At 41.1% G+C, this 14,266-nt stretch overlaps 1 protein-coding gene across 1 annotated transcript in view; it reads right to left on the minus strand.

Annotated features, from left to right (window-relative positions):
- Positions 1-14,266, minus strand: part of GPC3 (glypican 3) — a 426,198-nt gene that overhangs the window by 192,151 nt on the left and 219,781 nt on the right. The window contains exon 3 of the mRNA XM_082445345.1: positions 12,561-13,255. Coding sequence (XP_082301471.1) covers positions 12,561-13,255 — 695 coding nt within the window. The remainder of the gene's footprint in view (positions 1-12,560; positions 13,256-14,266) is intronic.

The raw sequence follows: 14,266 nt of genomic DNA on the forward strand, positions 1-14,266 counted from the left end.
TTTATTATTCCTGCTATCTTGAAGAGTCTTTGGTCAATGATAACCAGAGCTGAGACAATTCTGAATGGGGCTTTTCACAGCAGAGCAGTTTGAGTCATGCATTAATTTTTTTTTAAATCAATGGATTACAGATTCAGAAGAAATGGTGGGGGAGGAAACAGACTTTAAAACTTGATAAACACAGATGTGTCAGGGAAACGTTTCCACCAGTGTGTATTCTTTCACTCTCTGTGATCTGGGGCTCGCTAGCATCCTTTTCATACTGGAGGGAAATATAACATGCATTCTATAGCTTCTATCTGTCAAGTTTGATTATGCCAATTTATCACAATTACTGCTTTATTTTTAATCAGAGTAAGGGCACTGATTTAGTTTCCTGCTCTTTTGTCCAGAGTACTTTATGTCTAGAAAACTTGTGAAGAGACTGTTCAAGGGTAATTTAAAATGTTCATAATTTTTAAAAAAAAAATCTGCTAGAAGGTTGCCACAGTCAAGAAATCCATTCATTTTACATTAAGAATTGTTAAGGGAGGCTTCCCTGGTGGCGCAGTGGTTAAGGATCCGCCTGCCAATGCAGGGGACACGGGTTCAAGCCCTGGCCTGGGAAGATCCCACATGCTGCGGAGCAACTAAGCCAGGGCGCCACAACTACTGAGCCCGCGTGCCACAACTACTGAAGCCTGTGCACCTAGAGCCCGTGCTCCGCAACAAGAGAAGACACCGCAATGAGAAGCCCGCGCACTGCAACGAAGAGTAGCCCCCGCTCACCACAACTAGAGAACGTCCGTGCACAACAATGAAGACCCAAGGCAGCCAAAAATAAAAATAAATAAAATAAATTAAAATTTAAAAAAAGAATTGTTAAGGGGCATGGGACAGTTGAGTAAATCAGAAACTCAGTTAACTATGGAACTCCTTTCCCTGTTTGGAAAGAGATCATTACAGGGTTTTATGCATAATAAGAAAGCCACAGAGCTTGGTATTTCAGCGTTCTTTGGATTTCTGATCTGAAAGGGGGAAAACTTAAGTGCCATATATCTTTTAAAGTATCTTTTAAACCTAAGCTTATCAAAAATAGATTTTTTTGAAAAAAAGGTAAATGGAATAGACCCTGATCCTAGGGGAAGCCTGACCTCTACACAGATTTAGAAAAATCTCATTAGGATTAATACAAGCATGAGGAAAAGCGGGGAATAAAAGGTAAGTCTATTGGAAGTTTCCATGCTGTTCTCAAGGCCACATATAGGAAACAGGATGAATAATACCAGAGAGCAGGCAGGAATGAAAGAGCCTTAGCAATTCCCTGGCTCCACATTCGACCTCATTTCTACCAACGAAGTCGGCTTGTGTCCACCTGCACAGGGAGCCAGGTTCCACTCACACACTCTAAGGCCGGGTGTGGCCCTGGGCAAGAGATGACCCTCAGAAGCCCCTGCAGTAGAAAGCGGCTGAGGTAGCCTTGTGGCTGGCACCTACTTCCAAGTCTCTCTGCCTCAGTCCTTTAACCTGGAAAATGGTACTAATGATAATTCTTCCTTCCTTATCAGGATTGTCAGAAACGTTAAATGAGTTAATCCACGTAAAGGGCTTAGAACTGTGTGTGGCACATAGCAAGTGCTTAATAAATAACCACTTTCATCGTCATTCTCTTCTTCATTGTACAGATTAAGTTGCTTTCCCAAGGCCACTATCCTGTGGTAGCACAAGGCAGAGACCCTATGTGAATATTCTGATTCCTGAACTGATGTTATTTCCACCGTACGATACACAGCAGGTGATTTCAAAAGCACCGAAAGGTCCCTCATACATTTCCCCCTACAACTGTGTCGCTGTGACTGAGATCTCCATCCTTGATAACCCTTTTGAAGAGTTTTCTGGTGATATAAAATTTTGTTAAGTGAAGTGAGTTTGTCTCAGGAGAGGGAACATATTAGAAAACTAGCAGAAGCAGAAATGGACTTCCTGTGATGACTAAACCATGATCAAACACCACCATTTTAAACCGAATGCAGGGTCTGAATGAACAAGACACTGAGCAAGGTATAATTTTGAAGGGGAGGGAGAAGGGATAGGCTTGGAAGAGAGGTTAGTCAGAGGTGGAGGCCGGGCAGCTGGAAAAAAAGGGCAGACGTCTTTCAAGAGTTTCGAGGACTTCCGTCACAAACACTATGCTCTTAGGTTTCACCCCATGAACCTGAGCCTTGAACTTAGATCTGATTATTCATAATTTTCTAGAAGCATAAGAGCAACCTGCACCCAGAACTCAGAGATATGCATATGCTGACAAGGTGATTTCCGTGCCACATCAATTTCTCCTTCAGCTCTACTTCATGAGATTTAATGATAAAAATAATTCACAGCGTAGGCTTGAGTTAGAAAAAGAAGGGTTCATCTGTTAACTATACAAGAATACCAAGAACGACTTTTAAAAATCATACATATAATTTTTTTATTTGGAAAAAAAAGGTACCACGTTAACTTCAAGCAGTCCTTGGGCTGCATATTTTATGAGGTTTATTTGTACTGCATATCTGTGATGGGCTCTATTTGTGGTTGAAAGTACAAACATACTGATTACAATCACTCTTTCCTACATTTAGGAACAAAATTAATTATCTGCAAAAAGCAGAAAGGCTTAGATAGACTCTCAGTCAGTAAATGATAATAGACAGCACCCAAATATAATGACTCTGTTTCCTACTTTATCTGTTTTAGGCATTCTGAGTGGAATGAAAAAAGGAAAAATTAATTCACTTTCTGAATGTTCTTCAGAAAGGATTTGAATTTGGGTAATAAGAAGTCAGTATCAACCCTCCCCCACTTCCCACGCCCCCATATAAAATATGAAAGCGGCCTTGCTGGATTATGCACTTCCCAAAGGGACATTTTTTTGCCTTCTAGCTTCCTGTACTACTTTTATTCGTTTTTGTTTTATTTTCTATAGTAATTTATTGGAATGAGGTATATTTTTGGATATATACAATTCACCCATTTCAAGTGTACAATTTAATGGTTTTTACTAAATTTACCAAGTTGTGCAACGATCATGACAAACCAGTTTTGCAACATTTTCATCTCCCCAGTAAGATCCCTCATGCCCATTCCAGCACTGTTTTTGAGAAGTCTGATGCACTCTGAAGCCCAATCCCCAAAGGGACATTTTAAAAGGATATTAAGAAGTCTGTACCTTCACCAAAACAAAGGTTACTTGTCTTACTCTATTAACAGGCCCCCCAATAAGGAAAGGAATGGCAAACAGTGAGACCTAGAACAGTACCCAGTACCAGGACTCAGAAAGTTGTGCCTGCTGGTGATGATGAAAGTTTGTGTTTTATCTTACAAAGGCTGTAACACACTGGAAGAAATCTGCCCCAAATTCTCTCATCTTGGCCTTTTGTGAAATTCTTCATTACAGCAAATATTCTAACTACCCCCTCCCTGGAAGAAATTACTGTACACAGTGTGACTTCATTTAAAAATGCTTCTGTGAGCTGGGACGAAGTGAGAGAGTAGCATGGACATATATATATACTACCAAATGTAAAATGGATGGCTAGTGGGAAGCAGCCGCATAGCACAGGGAGATCAGCTCGGTGCTTTGTGACCACCTAGAGGTGTGGGATAGGGAGGGTGGGAGGGAGACGCAAGAGGGAGAGGATATGGGGATATATGTATACATATAGCTGATTCACTTTGTTATACAGCAGAAACGCAACACTGTAAAGCAATTATACTCCAATAAAGATGTGGGGGGAAAAAAGAAACTAAAAAACAAAAACAAACATCTGTGATGTTCAAAATATGTGCTCAAGTTTTAACGTGGGGTTAGGGTTAGGACTGCCTTTTAAGAAACGGGCCAAGTAGAAAACATTTTCTGCCAGAGACCTGAGCAAGACAGTAAAATGCAGAGGTGTAAGAGGTTAGTGAGCCAAGGCCACTGCGGCGCTATTGTGAGTGAAGGATGTAGCACTACAGTTGCCAAGAGTAACCTTATTCCGAGCGGGTAAAAAGGAAATCAGAGGAGTCACACTGCATACACGACTCCATGTTTTCAGAGGCGTTTTAGGTTTTGCAATAAAAAACAAAGCAAGTATTCAGGGGCTTTTCTGCCCTTGCCAGATAGAGGCTGCTTTCCCTCTGCTCTGATTCCCTGGCCACTCAACATTAAAAAGGCATTTTGGACTTCCTCATTCTCGTCCTGGGAGCACAAGCATTCTCAGAATATCAGGTCAAGGGGAAGGACTTCCTGGACTTCTGCCCACTTGGATGAATATTCCTGACTTTCTAACCTTTCTGAATATACTCTGAGCACAAATCAGTCCTCCACGTCACTCCCAACAGACATGGATAAGCATCTGCTTACTACTCTGTGGTTATCACTTGCTTCATCTTAAAATAGCAGTGAAAGAGAAAACTATCAGCCAAGCTACTTAGCAATACAAAACTCCCAACCCCAGAGCCTGAACAAGCAAGAAAGGAAACAATAGCTTGGGGACCAAAAGAGAGAGCAATAGGTAGTAGCTGGAGGCCCAGAGTAGCAGAGTTTACTCCTAACCAGAGGCAACTAGTCAAGTGCTGCTTTTATACTTTTTAAAGTATTTTCTGAAGAGCTGAGAAAACTGCCACCGTTCTTTTTTTTTTTAACATCTTTATTGGAGTATAACTGCTTTACAATGGTGTGCCAGCTTCTGCTATATAACAAAGTGAATCAGCTCTACATATACATATGTTCCCATATCTCCTCCCTCTTGCTCTATCTTTGGATGTGCGTTCTGCTACCCTCCGACAGGTGGGACGTAGCCCAGCCTTTTGACCAACCAGTCAGGGCTGAGCTAAGTGTCTTTCACTAACTTCTTATTTTCTTGCCTGATCCTCCAAAAGCATCATGAACTTGAGAGGTCTTTGCAGCCGTCCAAGGCTGGGGAATCACATGTTGCAAGACAGTTTTCCGTGGGTCTCTTGTGTTTCTGCACGTCTTATTAACAGAGGCACTTTACCCCCCAGACTGTCTTTATCAAGTATCTTTGTATAGTGAATAGTCTTGGAAGACAGTGAGAGTGTCGCCCTTCAGAGAAAAGAACGAGCACTCTTACTACCTATTATAAAAGATTTGAGTTCCCTAAGCTCAAGGCTCCTCTCTTGTAATGCAACTCACTGTGTGTGTAGGACTCATCTGGTCCTCTTTGCCTTTCCCCGTGGGAATTGGGGCTTGGGGAACTGGCACAAATGCTGATACTCTGGCTACTGCTATCGCTGTGAGAAGTAAACTGTCCTGCATCTCTGAGCCAGGAATCTCCCGTCTTTATCCAGCATCCATGAAACTGTGGCCAGGTAACTTGTTAGTTTGCAATTAGGGTAAAAATCTCAGATGTTTCACAGTTCTTGAGGACATTTTCCTGCCACATCAGTCCAGAGACCACAGAAAGGAGGAAAAACTTCTTTCTAAAGATTCACAACATATAATCACGCTGACCCTCTTGCCAAGGGAAAGGCAAGTAATTCTAGATTTATGAGGAGCCCATCTAATTCCCTAATATGACCCATAATATACATAATTTCAGGATGAAGCATTATAAAAAGCTTCCCTTGTGTGACCACTGTTTGAAACCTGTCCTAAAATTAACATTTAGTGCCTGAAAGTGATGCCAATTTTTTCATTTGTATTCTTCTCATCATTAAGTAGGTAATCTATGTTTTAAAACTCTATATTTTCCCCATGGGAATCACTAAAGTTATTTTTTTTGTGAACAAAAAAAAAGATGGCAGCCTGTAAACATTTTTGTCTTTCCAGAAATGGACCTCATGCAAATAAAGTTGCCTACCACAGTTCTAGATGCTGACCTGCAGACAGTAATTAGGTAGTTAGCCATTTACTTGTTTTTATCACTTTGAAATCACTTGCAACTGAAAACAGCTTGTATGAATTCAGACAAGGTATCTATCCCTATAGGAGACTAAAAAATGAAAGTCCAAAGTGATAGCATGAGGAGAAAAACACTGACATTCTGACATCTGAGAAATAACCTCAGCCTTCAGAAGCAGAGAGGAAGGTAGGGCTAATCTTGGAAATTCTGATGAGTTACAGTCACTCACACAGACAGCAAAATATAAGAATTTGATAGAGTGAATTATTATTGAGGATCAACAGAGAATCTTCCCCAGAGCTTCCTAGCACACATAAATAAATATTGATTTCACTGAAGATATCTTCAGAAATTCTACCAAAGGAAATGGATGTGCTTGGATATCAGAATATGTTAGGTTCTCAGTAGGCAATGTTACTACTAAGGAAACTCCATAATGGAGACCTGGATGTACTAAGGTCCAGAATCAAAGGCAAATGCATTAAAAACTATCTGTTGGTCCAACAGGCAGATTCCAAACATTGCAACTGGAAGAAAACCTATACCTCACCACTGGCACGGTGCATAGAGATTCTAGGCAAAGTCATTTTACTGTGTGACTGGGTCTTCCATCACCTACATAAACATTCCTTCTTCCCCTAGAAACTACTCTGTGCCTTTAAGTGTTATGAAGACGAAAAATCTCATGCTTTTTAGTACTTCATTGGGAAATACTATAGCAAAAGTCTCCAAGGAGGGAGAATGAATTCAAAAACTGATTGTGAAGCTGGAAAAACAGTGGAGAGTAATACAGGATATTATTAAATAAGATAATAAAGACCCACTTAGCCTATGTTCAAGGAATGAAGATTCTGGTGAAAAGAGAGTGGAACTCTTCGAAAGAGCGATATGGAGTAATTACGAAAAGCATGAGCTTTGGGGTCAGATAGATCCAGCTTTGAATCCTAGCTCCGCTACCTACTGGCCAAGTGATCCCTGAGGACAGCAACAGTCAGGGTCATCTTTCCAGCCACTTCTTGTGCCCCCGGTGTCTATCAGTGGTTCCACAATTAGATGCTCACTAAATGTTCCCTGAAATGAATCCTATTTCAGATAGTGCTAAAATGAATATCACAATGAGGAAAGAAAGGGAGAAACAGTGAAGGTAGAAAAGGTTGCAATTTTGTACAACATTCAATGAAGCATACAACAAGTCAAGATAATGAAATTATGGGAGAGGAAGCACTAATGCCGAGAAGTTCTGAGATGAATCAGTAAAGAACACGAGTACAAATGGAAAACTAAAAGTGCAAACAGCCATGCGAGGATATGTGAGCAATTACTTTGGGGGGGATCGTAAAGAAAGTAAATGAAATCACAGAAAGTTTTGGGAAACTTTCTGGAATAGCAATAAACATCCAATATGCTGATTATTACTCATTTAATCAATGGATCTGAAATGTACAATGGCTATGCATATAATTCACATATAGGGATATAGTAATTACAATCAAAGTGGTTTCAGAATAAGAATAATTGCATTTTAAAAAGGTTGTAGCATTCAACGTTTTGTGTGGTGTAACAACAAAGTTGAAAGTATATGTATTGAAAACTGTACATATTTGTATTTGCCTCAAGGTATAAGATATGGAATTCAATAACGTGCTGATAAATTTAACAATGATACCCTCAAACACTACCCAAATGATACCCAAATACTATTTTTTAAAATAAATTTATTTATTTTATTTATTTATTTTTTGGCTGCGTTGGGTCTTCATTGCTGCGCATGGGCTTTCTCTAGTTGTGGCGAGCGGGGGCTACTCTTCGTTGCAGCGCGTGGGCTTCTCATTGTGGTGGCTTCTCTTGTTGCGGAGCACGGGTTCTAGGCATGCAGGCTTCAGTAGTTGTGGTGTGTGGGCTCAGTAGTTGTGGCTCATGGGCTCAGTTGCCTCGCGGCATGTGGGATATTCCCAGACCAGGGCTCAAACCCGTGTCCCCTGCATTGGCAGGCAGATTCTTAACCACTGCACCACCAGGGAAGTCCCCCAAATACTATTAAAGACCTACTCAGTACTCACTTGGGGCCATGATACTTAACCTAGTTCACAAATGTAGATGAAGAATCAAGATGGATCTATTTACAGTCCCATAATTAATACTTTCTTGAACTTTTCAGTAAAAATTTTCTTTCTCTCCCTTCCTCTCCCCTCTCCTCTCTCTCTCTCTCTCTCTCTCTCACACACACACACACTCTCTCTCACATTTTCACATACTTGCTATTTTTATTCACGTCTTTGGATTAAAATAACATTAAACATCTTGGCACTTAAAAACAAGTTTAAGAAAATCTCATTATCTATTTGGCACTTAGAAAACTGCTGTAGAAAGAGTACTGCACTGGGGCTTAGTGAGTACCCGCCATGTGCCTCGAACTCTGCCAGGTACTTTGAACCTATCATTTCAGTGAATCCCCACATATCAACCCCATTTGATAGATGAAGAGTGCACGGTCACAGCTTTGCCATTAACTGTCATTCACTTGCAACCTCTGGGCCTTACCTTGTCTTCTAAACAAGGTGGCTGGAGTTGCTTCCAAGGAAGTATCAGAATCAAATGGAGTACTTTTGAAGTGACAAATTCTCTGGCCTCTCCACAGACCTACGGTATCAGAATCCTCGGGGGGAGGGGGGAGGCTCCAGGAATCTGTTTAACAAGCTCCCTAGATGATTGTGGTGATGAGCCGAGCCTGAGAACTACATGCTTACCGCCTCCAGGTAACCGTCAGCAACAGCACCCTAACATTTGCTTGCATGCCTTCACTTGGTAGTCTGAAGAACCGAAGACCATCTTAGGGAAAACTAAAACACTAATAGGCCATAATTATAAAAAATTAACAGTGCCCCATTCATTTAGATAAGACCAAAATGTCCTTTATGATCTGGGGTAGACGGTAGCCACCAAAACAGCTGAGCAAAGTCCCTGCATGGCAGACCTCGTGGCATGGCTTATAGCTAGCTATAAAGGCTGTCCCAAACAGAGCTCTGGAAGAGCCTATTTTCGAAGAGGTCTCTCACCACAGCTTAACCTCAAGCAGGACTAAATGGCAGGCTCTTACACTTTATCGCAGCAGGAAGGTGAAGGTGCTACAGCAGAATCTCATTAATGCTTTAGTTTTTCAATCAGCTTTGGCTTTGGGGCATTCTGTGGTTTTGTTAACAGGAATAGAGTTCTGCAGTCCACTCAGCCCTCACTTCCCCTCAGCCCCCATAGATGGCCCAGCCCCCTTCTGGCCCATACAGAGTATAGCTGGGTCACACCTGGCCCATGATTCCCCGCCCCCACCATTTGGTATATATTACTTAGAGCTGGCGATCATAAAACAGTAACAAGGCAGAGTTTACATATGCTTTCTCTTCTAGTTTAGGCGTTCCCCGGGGAAGGCAGACTTCACGCTTTCATCGCCAGCTGGGAGCTGGGAGCAGTCAGGCCCTTAATGGCCAAAACAGAAAGGGACTGCATCACTGAGCGCCTCTTGACAGCCAAGGCCTTTCTTCCTGAATGATAATGACATGAAATGTACTCCCTCTGTGTGTGTGCGCATGCACACACACAAACGGGCACATGTGCACCTAAAATACAGCAGGTTTGGCATCCCAAAACAGCTATTCAGTTTAAGTTCATGATGTCTTTGCAAAATCCTAATGGAGCTTTTAGAGTGAAAGTCTGGGATGGGGCGTGGTGGAAAGAGTGCTAGATTGTAGCAGCAGAAGACCTTGGACTCTACTTCTGGCTCTTCCACTAATTATATAACTTTGGGCAAGACTCCCTGAACTTTTACTTCATTTGTAAATCAGTGGGACTAGACTAATTTCTTACGGCCTTTCTAACATTCACATTATAGTGAGATGTTCACTGTGGTGAAATTTATTCAGTTACATGTCTGTCTGTCAACGAAGCTAAACCGACCTTTTAAAGACTTAAGAACTATGTCTTGGGTAACTGAGTACCCAGTACCTGGCAAAGTGCCACGAACAGAGCAGATGCTTAATAAATGTTTACTAAACAAACCCTCATGTCTAGAGCCTGATCAAAATAGTGGACTTAATCCCTTACCAGCTCCCCACCCTATTTTTCTGTGTTTAAAAGCACTAGAGGAGAATACCTGTTTTCAAGACGTTGCTGTCAAGCGACCAATATCAGAGGCAAACTTTAAACACTCCCATACCCTGTCTTTAATGTTACCTCCTTATTTTTCCTCTTATTGAAGACATTTCCACACCCCTGGCACTCTTGCTCTGTGTCTGACACATAGTGGGCCCTCAATCAATTTCAGGTGAATGAACATACGAATGTACTGACTTTTCTTTTTTCTAGTTCTGTGAGATTTACTTTTGTATAAGGCCCTAGAATCTGGCCTTCAACTAGAAAGCAATCAAAGGAATAATTAGCCGCTGAAGAACACTATCGTCAGGACATTTCTGTTAATTTTACTATAAAATATTTTCTCAGCAAATGTGTTTTAAACGTCTAACATTGTGAATGGGGCAATTAGAGCAGTTCCGTAAGTAGCCATCCTGGGGGTTGCATCATTTTTGTCCTCCTTTCTAGCTTCATTCACCAAAGAAACCAATTACCCCTATCATTTCGTGCTTCCAGAGTTTAAAGACAGGGCTAAATGGCCCAATCTGCCCTCCACATTCTGGGTAAGCAATGGTTCGGAGTACACAGTAGTTGCACTATATAGAAGATAAGAGCATGACTCGAGCAAGGCAACAAGCCAGGGTTGGAATCCCAGTTCCCCCACCTCTATTTAACTAGCTTTGACGTTTGGGCAAGATATTTAAGCCCTCTAAGCTTCATTACCTCCTGTGTAAAATGGGGATAATATTATATTAGGACCTATCCCATGGATTACTAAGAAATAATATTATGTGAACTGGCCAGCAGAGCACCTCAAGTGTGGTAGGAGCTCAACAAGGGTAGTGTATTATACTATTCTGCCACGTCCTTCTACAAAGCTGGCGACATTCAGGAATCAGTCACCATCACCTTAGTGAGATCTGGCTGGTAGCTCTTGGCTGTGTGGTCTGCTCTGTGTTGGAAAGTGTGTGCATCCAGTGGTTCTGAATGTGTGCGCCCTAGCTTAGCAGGTACAATGTAACTAACATTGTCTGACTGAAACCAATCAATCTTCTGCCTCACAAAACTGTCCCACCCCCATCACAAATCCTATCAGCCTTACACTGGTATAAATCAAGGCTGCAAAAACAACTGTTGGAAAACATGAACGTTTTGCCTCACCTGTGTTCTTGTGTAGGTTCAGTTAGTGGGGTCCAGCTGGGTCTCCTATGTTTAAAGTCACTACTCAAAATGCAACTCAAAACTACAATGAGGTACCACCTCACACCAGTCAGAATGACCATCCATTAAAAACTCTACAAATAACAAATGCTAAAGAGAGTGTGGAGAAAAGGGAACCCCCCTACACTGTTGTTGGGAATGTAAATTGGTGCAGCCACTATGGAAAACAGTATGGAGGTTCCTTAAAAAACTAAAAGTAGAGCTACCATATGACCCAGCAATCTCAATCCTGGGCATACATCCGGAAAAAAACTATAATTCAAAAAGATACATGCACCCCTATGTTCATTGCAGCACTATTTATAATAAGCAAGACATGGAAACAACCTAAATGTCCATCAACAGATGAATGGATAAAGAAGATGTGGTATATACATACAATGGAATATCACTCAGCCAAAAAGAAGAATGAAATAATGCCATTTGCAGCAACATGGATGGACCTAGAGATTATCATACTAGTTAAGTCAGACAGAGAAAGACAAATACCATATATCACTTATATGTGGAACCTAAAATATGACACAGATGAACTTATTTACGAAACAGAAACAGACTCACAGACATGGAGAACAGACTTGTGGTTGCCAAGGGGGAGGCGGGGAGGGGAGGGAAGGACTGGGAGTTTGGAATTAGCAGATGCAAACTATTATATATATGTACAACTGAATCACTTTGCTGTATACCAGAAACTAACATAACATTGTAAATCAACCATACTTCGATAAAATAAATTTAAAAAATAAAGTCACTACTCAAAATAGTAATGTGATATATATGATTAAGAGCACAAGAGTGAAATCAGAATCAAAGAAAGTGGTGATAACCTAATTAAAGGGATACCTGATCAACTTCTGAATCATGGCTTGGTCAAGTTACAGTTTCACTGAGCTTCAGTTTCCTCATTTACAGAATGGAGATAACAGCTCCTACCTCACAGGGTTGTCATGCAGGTTGTGATAACTAACAACAGTGGTAATAATAGCTAATAATTACTGAAGAATTACCATGTACCAGGCACATGCTAAGTGCTTTAACACATGTTATTCCCTATGAAGAAGATATTCTTTTTATCCCTATTTTATGAATCAGCAATATGAGACTCATACAGATAAAATGATTCACCCAAGGTCCCACAGCAAGAAAGTGGGTGAAGCTAAAATTCAAAGCCAGGCTTTAGGACTCCATTACCTGTGGACTTAATGTGCTGCCTAGCTTTGTGAGGTCATTCAGTCCCTCTACCATCCCTGCCCACTTTTTTTCTCACTTCTCTCCATCAGCACCTGCTACTGGCCAGGCTGCCCTACCCCCAGTAGAATCCAATTCCTCTGAAAACTGTAGAATGGTACTCACAGTGGTGGTCAGTTTTCCTCCATTCTTCTGGACATACTGGATGGAATCGTGGATCGTAGAAAAGAGACCAAGCAGTACATTCTCCATGTCATAGATTCTGTACATGCCATTCACCAGTTCTTCGAGAGACAGAATGTATTCTCTCCAGTACTTGTCAATCTCCACCACACCTGCCATACAGCCTTGCATAACCACATTGCAATAGCCACCACACGGCTTAACCATCATCAGTCCCTGGCAGTAAGAGCAGTACCACATTCTGGTGAGCATTCGGCCACAGTCCTTACTGAACTTCAGGTGATCAGTTGTGTTGATCACTTCAATTCCGAGATTCAGGGCCTGGAGGAAGATCCTAGTGACTTGCAGTGACTTGGAAACCTGGGTCATAATAAGCTTGGGGAAATTCCCAAATACTTTCAGGTCACGCCTTGCCCCTCGGAGGCATTCATTGATGTCTAAGGTGGACTCCGGCAGGCCTGGGTTCATTAGCTGGGTATAGATGACTGGAAACAGGCTGTCAAACAATTCATTGACCATGTCATCCACATTGATGTCAGAACCCAGGATGTAGAGAGATACATCAGTGAAAAATTCACCCACAAACTCAAAAGCTTGTGGGGTCAGGCTCGGATAGTTGTTCTTGAACATGGCATTGGTGTAGTTCTTGGCATGGCGAACAACGATTTCAAAGGCCTCTGTAAAATAAGAGATAAAGAAATGCCCACAAATTAAAGCATGAAAATCCAGTGTGTAATTGAATTTGAGATTTCTCTCTTGCTGTGGTGATTAAGGTCCCATTTGCCTTAAATAACTGACTCATGTTTACTTCTGGCACTGCCTCTACTCCTGCAGCTGTTTGTTCCTATAAATCAATTTTCCTTTCTGAACATGAAGTCCAAACCCTGATGTGCACATAAATTCTTAAACACACAAATTATATTTCAAATGACAAAAGCCAGGATTCAGTTAACATTCTGGTTTCTCATAAAAATATTGATTAAAAATTGGCTAAATGAGAAGTTCTTTCTCTTTCTCACATTGAGTTATTCAGTTAAAAAGAAATTGTATTTCAAGACATTTCATTTTTAGACAGAGATAAATATTTGACAACCAACCATACACTATATAAACTCACATAACAATTTAAGCCTGTTCATCCCTGGAGGAGAGGCAAGTTCTTAGCCAAGAATAAAAGCTATCACAAATTTCATCATGTAGGTAGATTTTCTCTAGATAACTTTAAAGGGAGCTATCTAACAGATTGACAGACCTGAAAGTGGAATTTATCCCCTAAACGGGTATCTGGATGGAAAAAAACAACACATGCACTTATGTATACATTCGATACTGAAAATAACACCTTTGGTATTTGCAAGCTGAACATCTGGAAGGATAACTGCTAAGCTTCCTTGGTAAGTTCGGCTTCCACATGGCTTGGAAACCTTATCTACTCTACAGAGACTACGGGTTCAGGATTACATCTGCTGCCCCTACCCCTTGGCATAAGGCCTGATTAGTGTCATTGGTTTGAGAAAGAAAGTAATAATGTCACCATCCCATTTTCTCCAAACTGAAGCACTGCAGACACAATTTATCCCAAATAACCAGAGTCCCACATTTATATGAGAGAAAGGAAAAAACTGCAATAATAGATTTTTCAAAGAAATAAGACATAGTTTAAGAACAAACAAAGAAACCAAGTTTCC

This window comes from Balaenoptera physalus (assembly GCF_965194825.1).
Source record: "Balaenoptera physalus genome assembly, chromosome: X".
Classification (NCBI taxonomy): domain Eukaryota; kingdom Metazoa; phylum Chordata; class Mammalia; order Artiodactyla; family Balaenopteridae; genus Balaenoptera; species Balaenoptera physalus.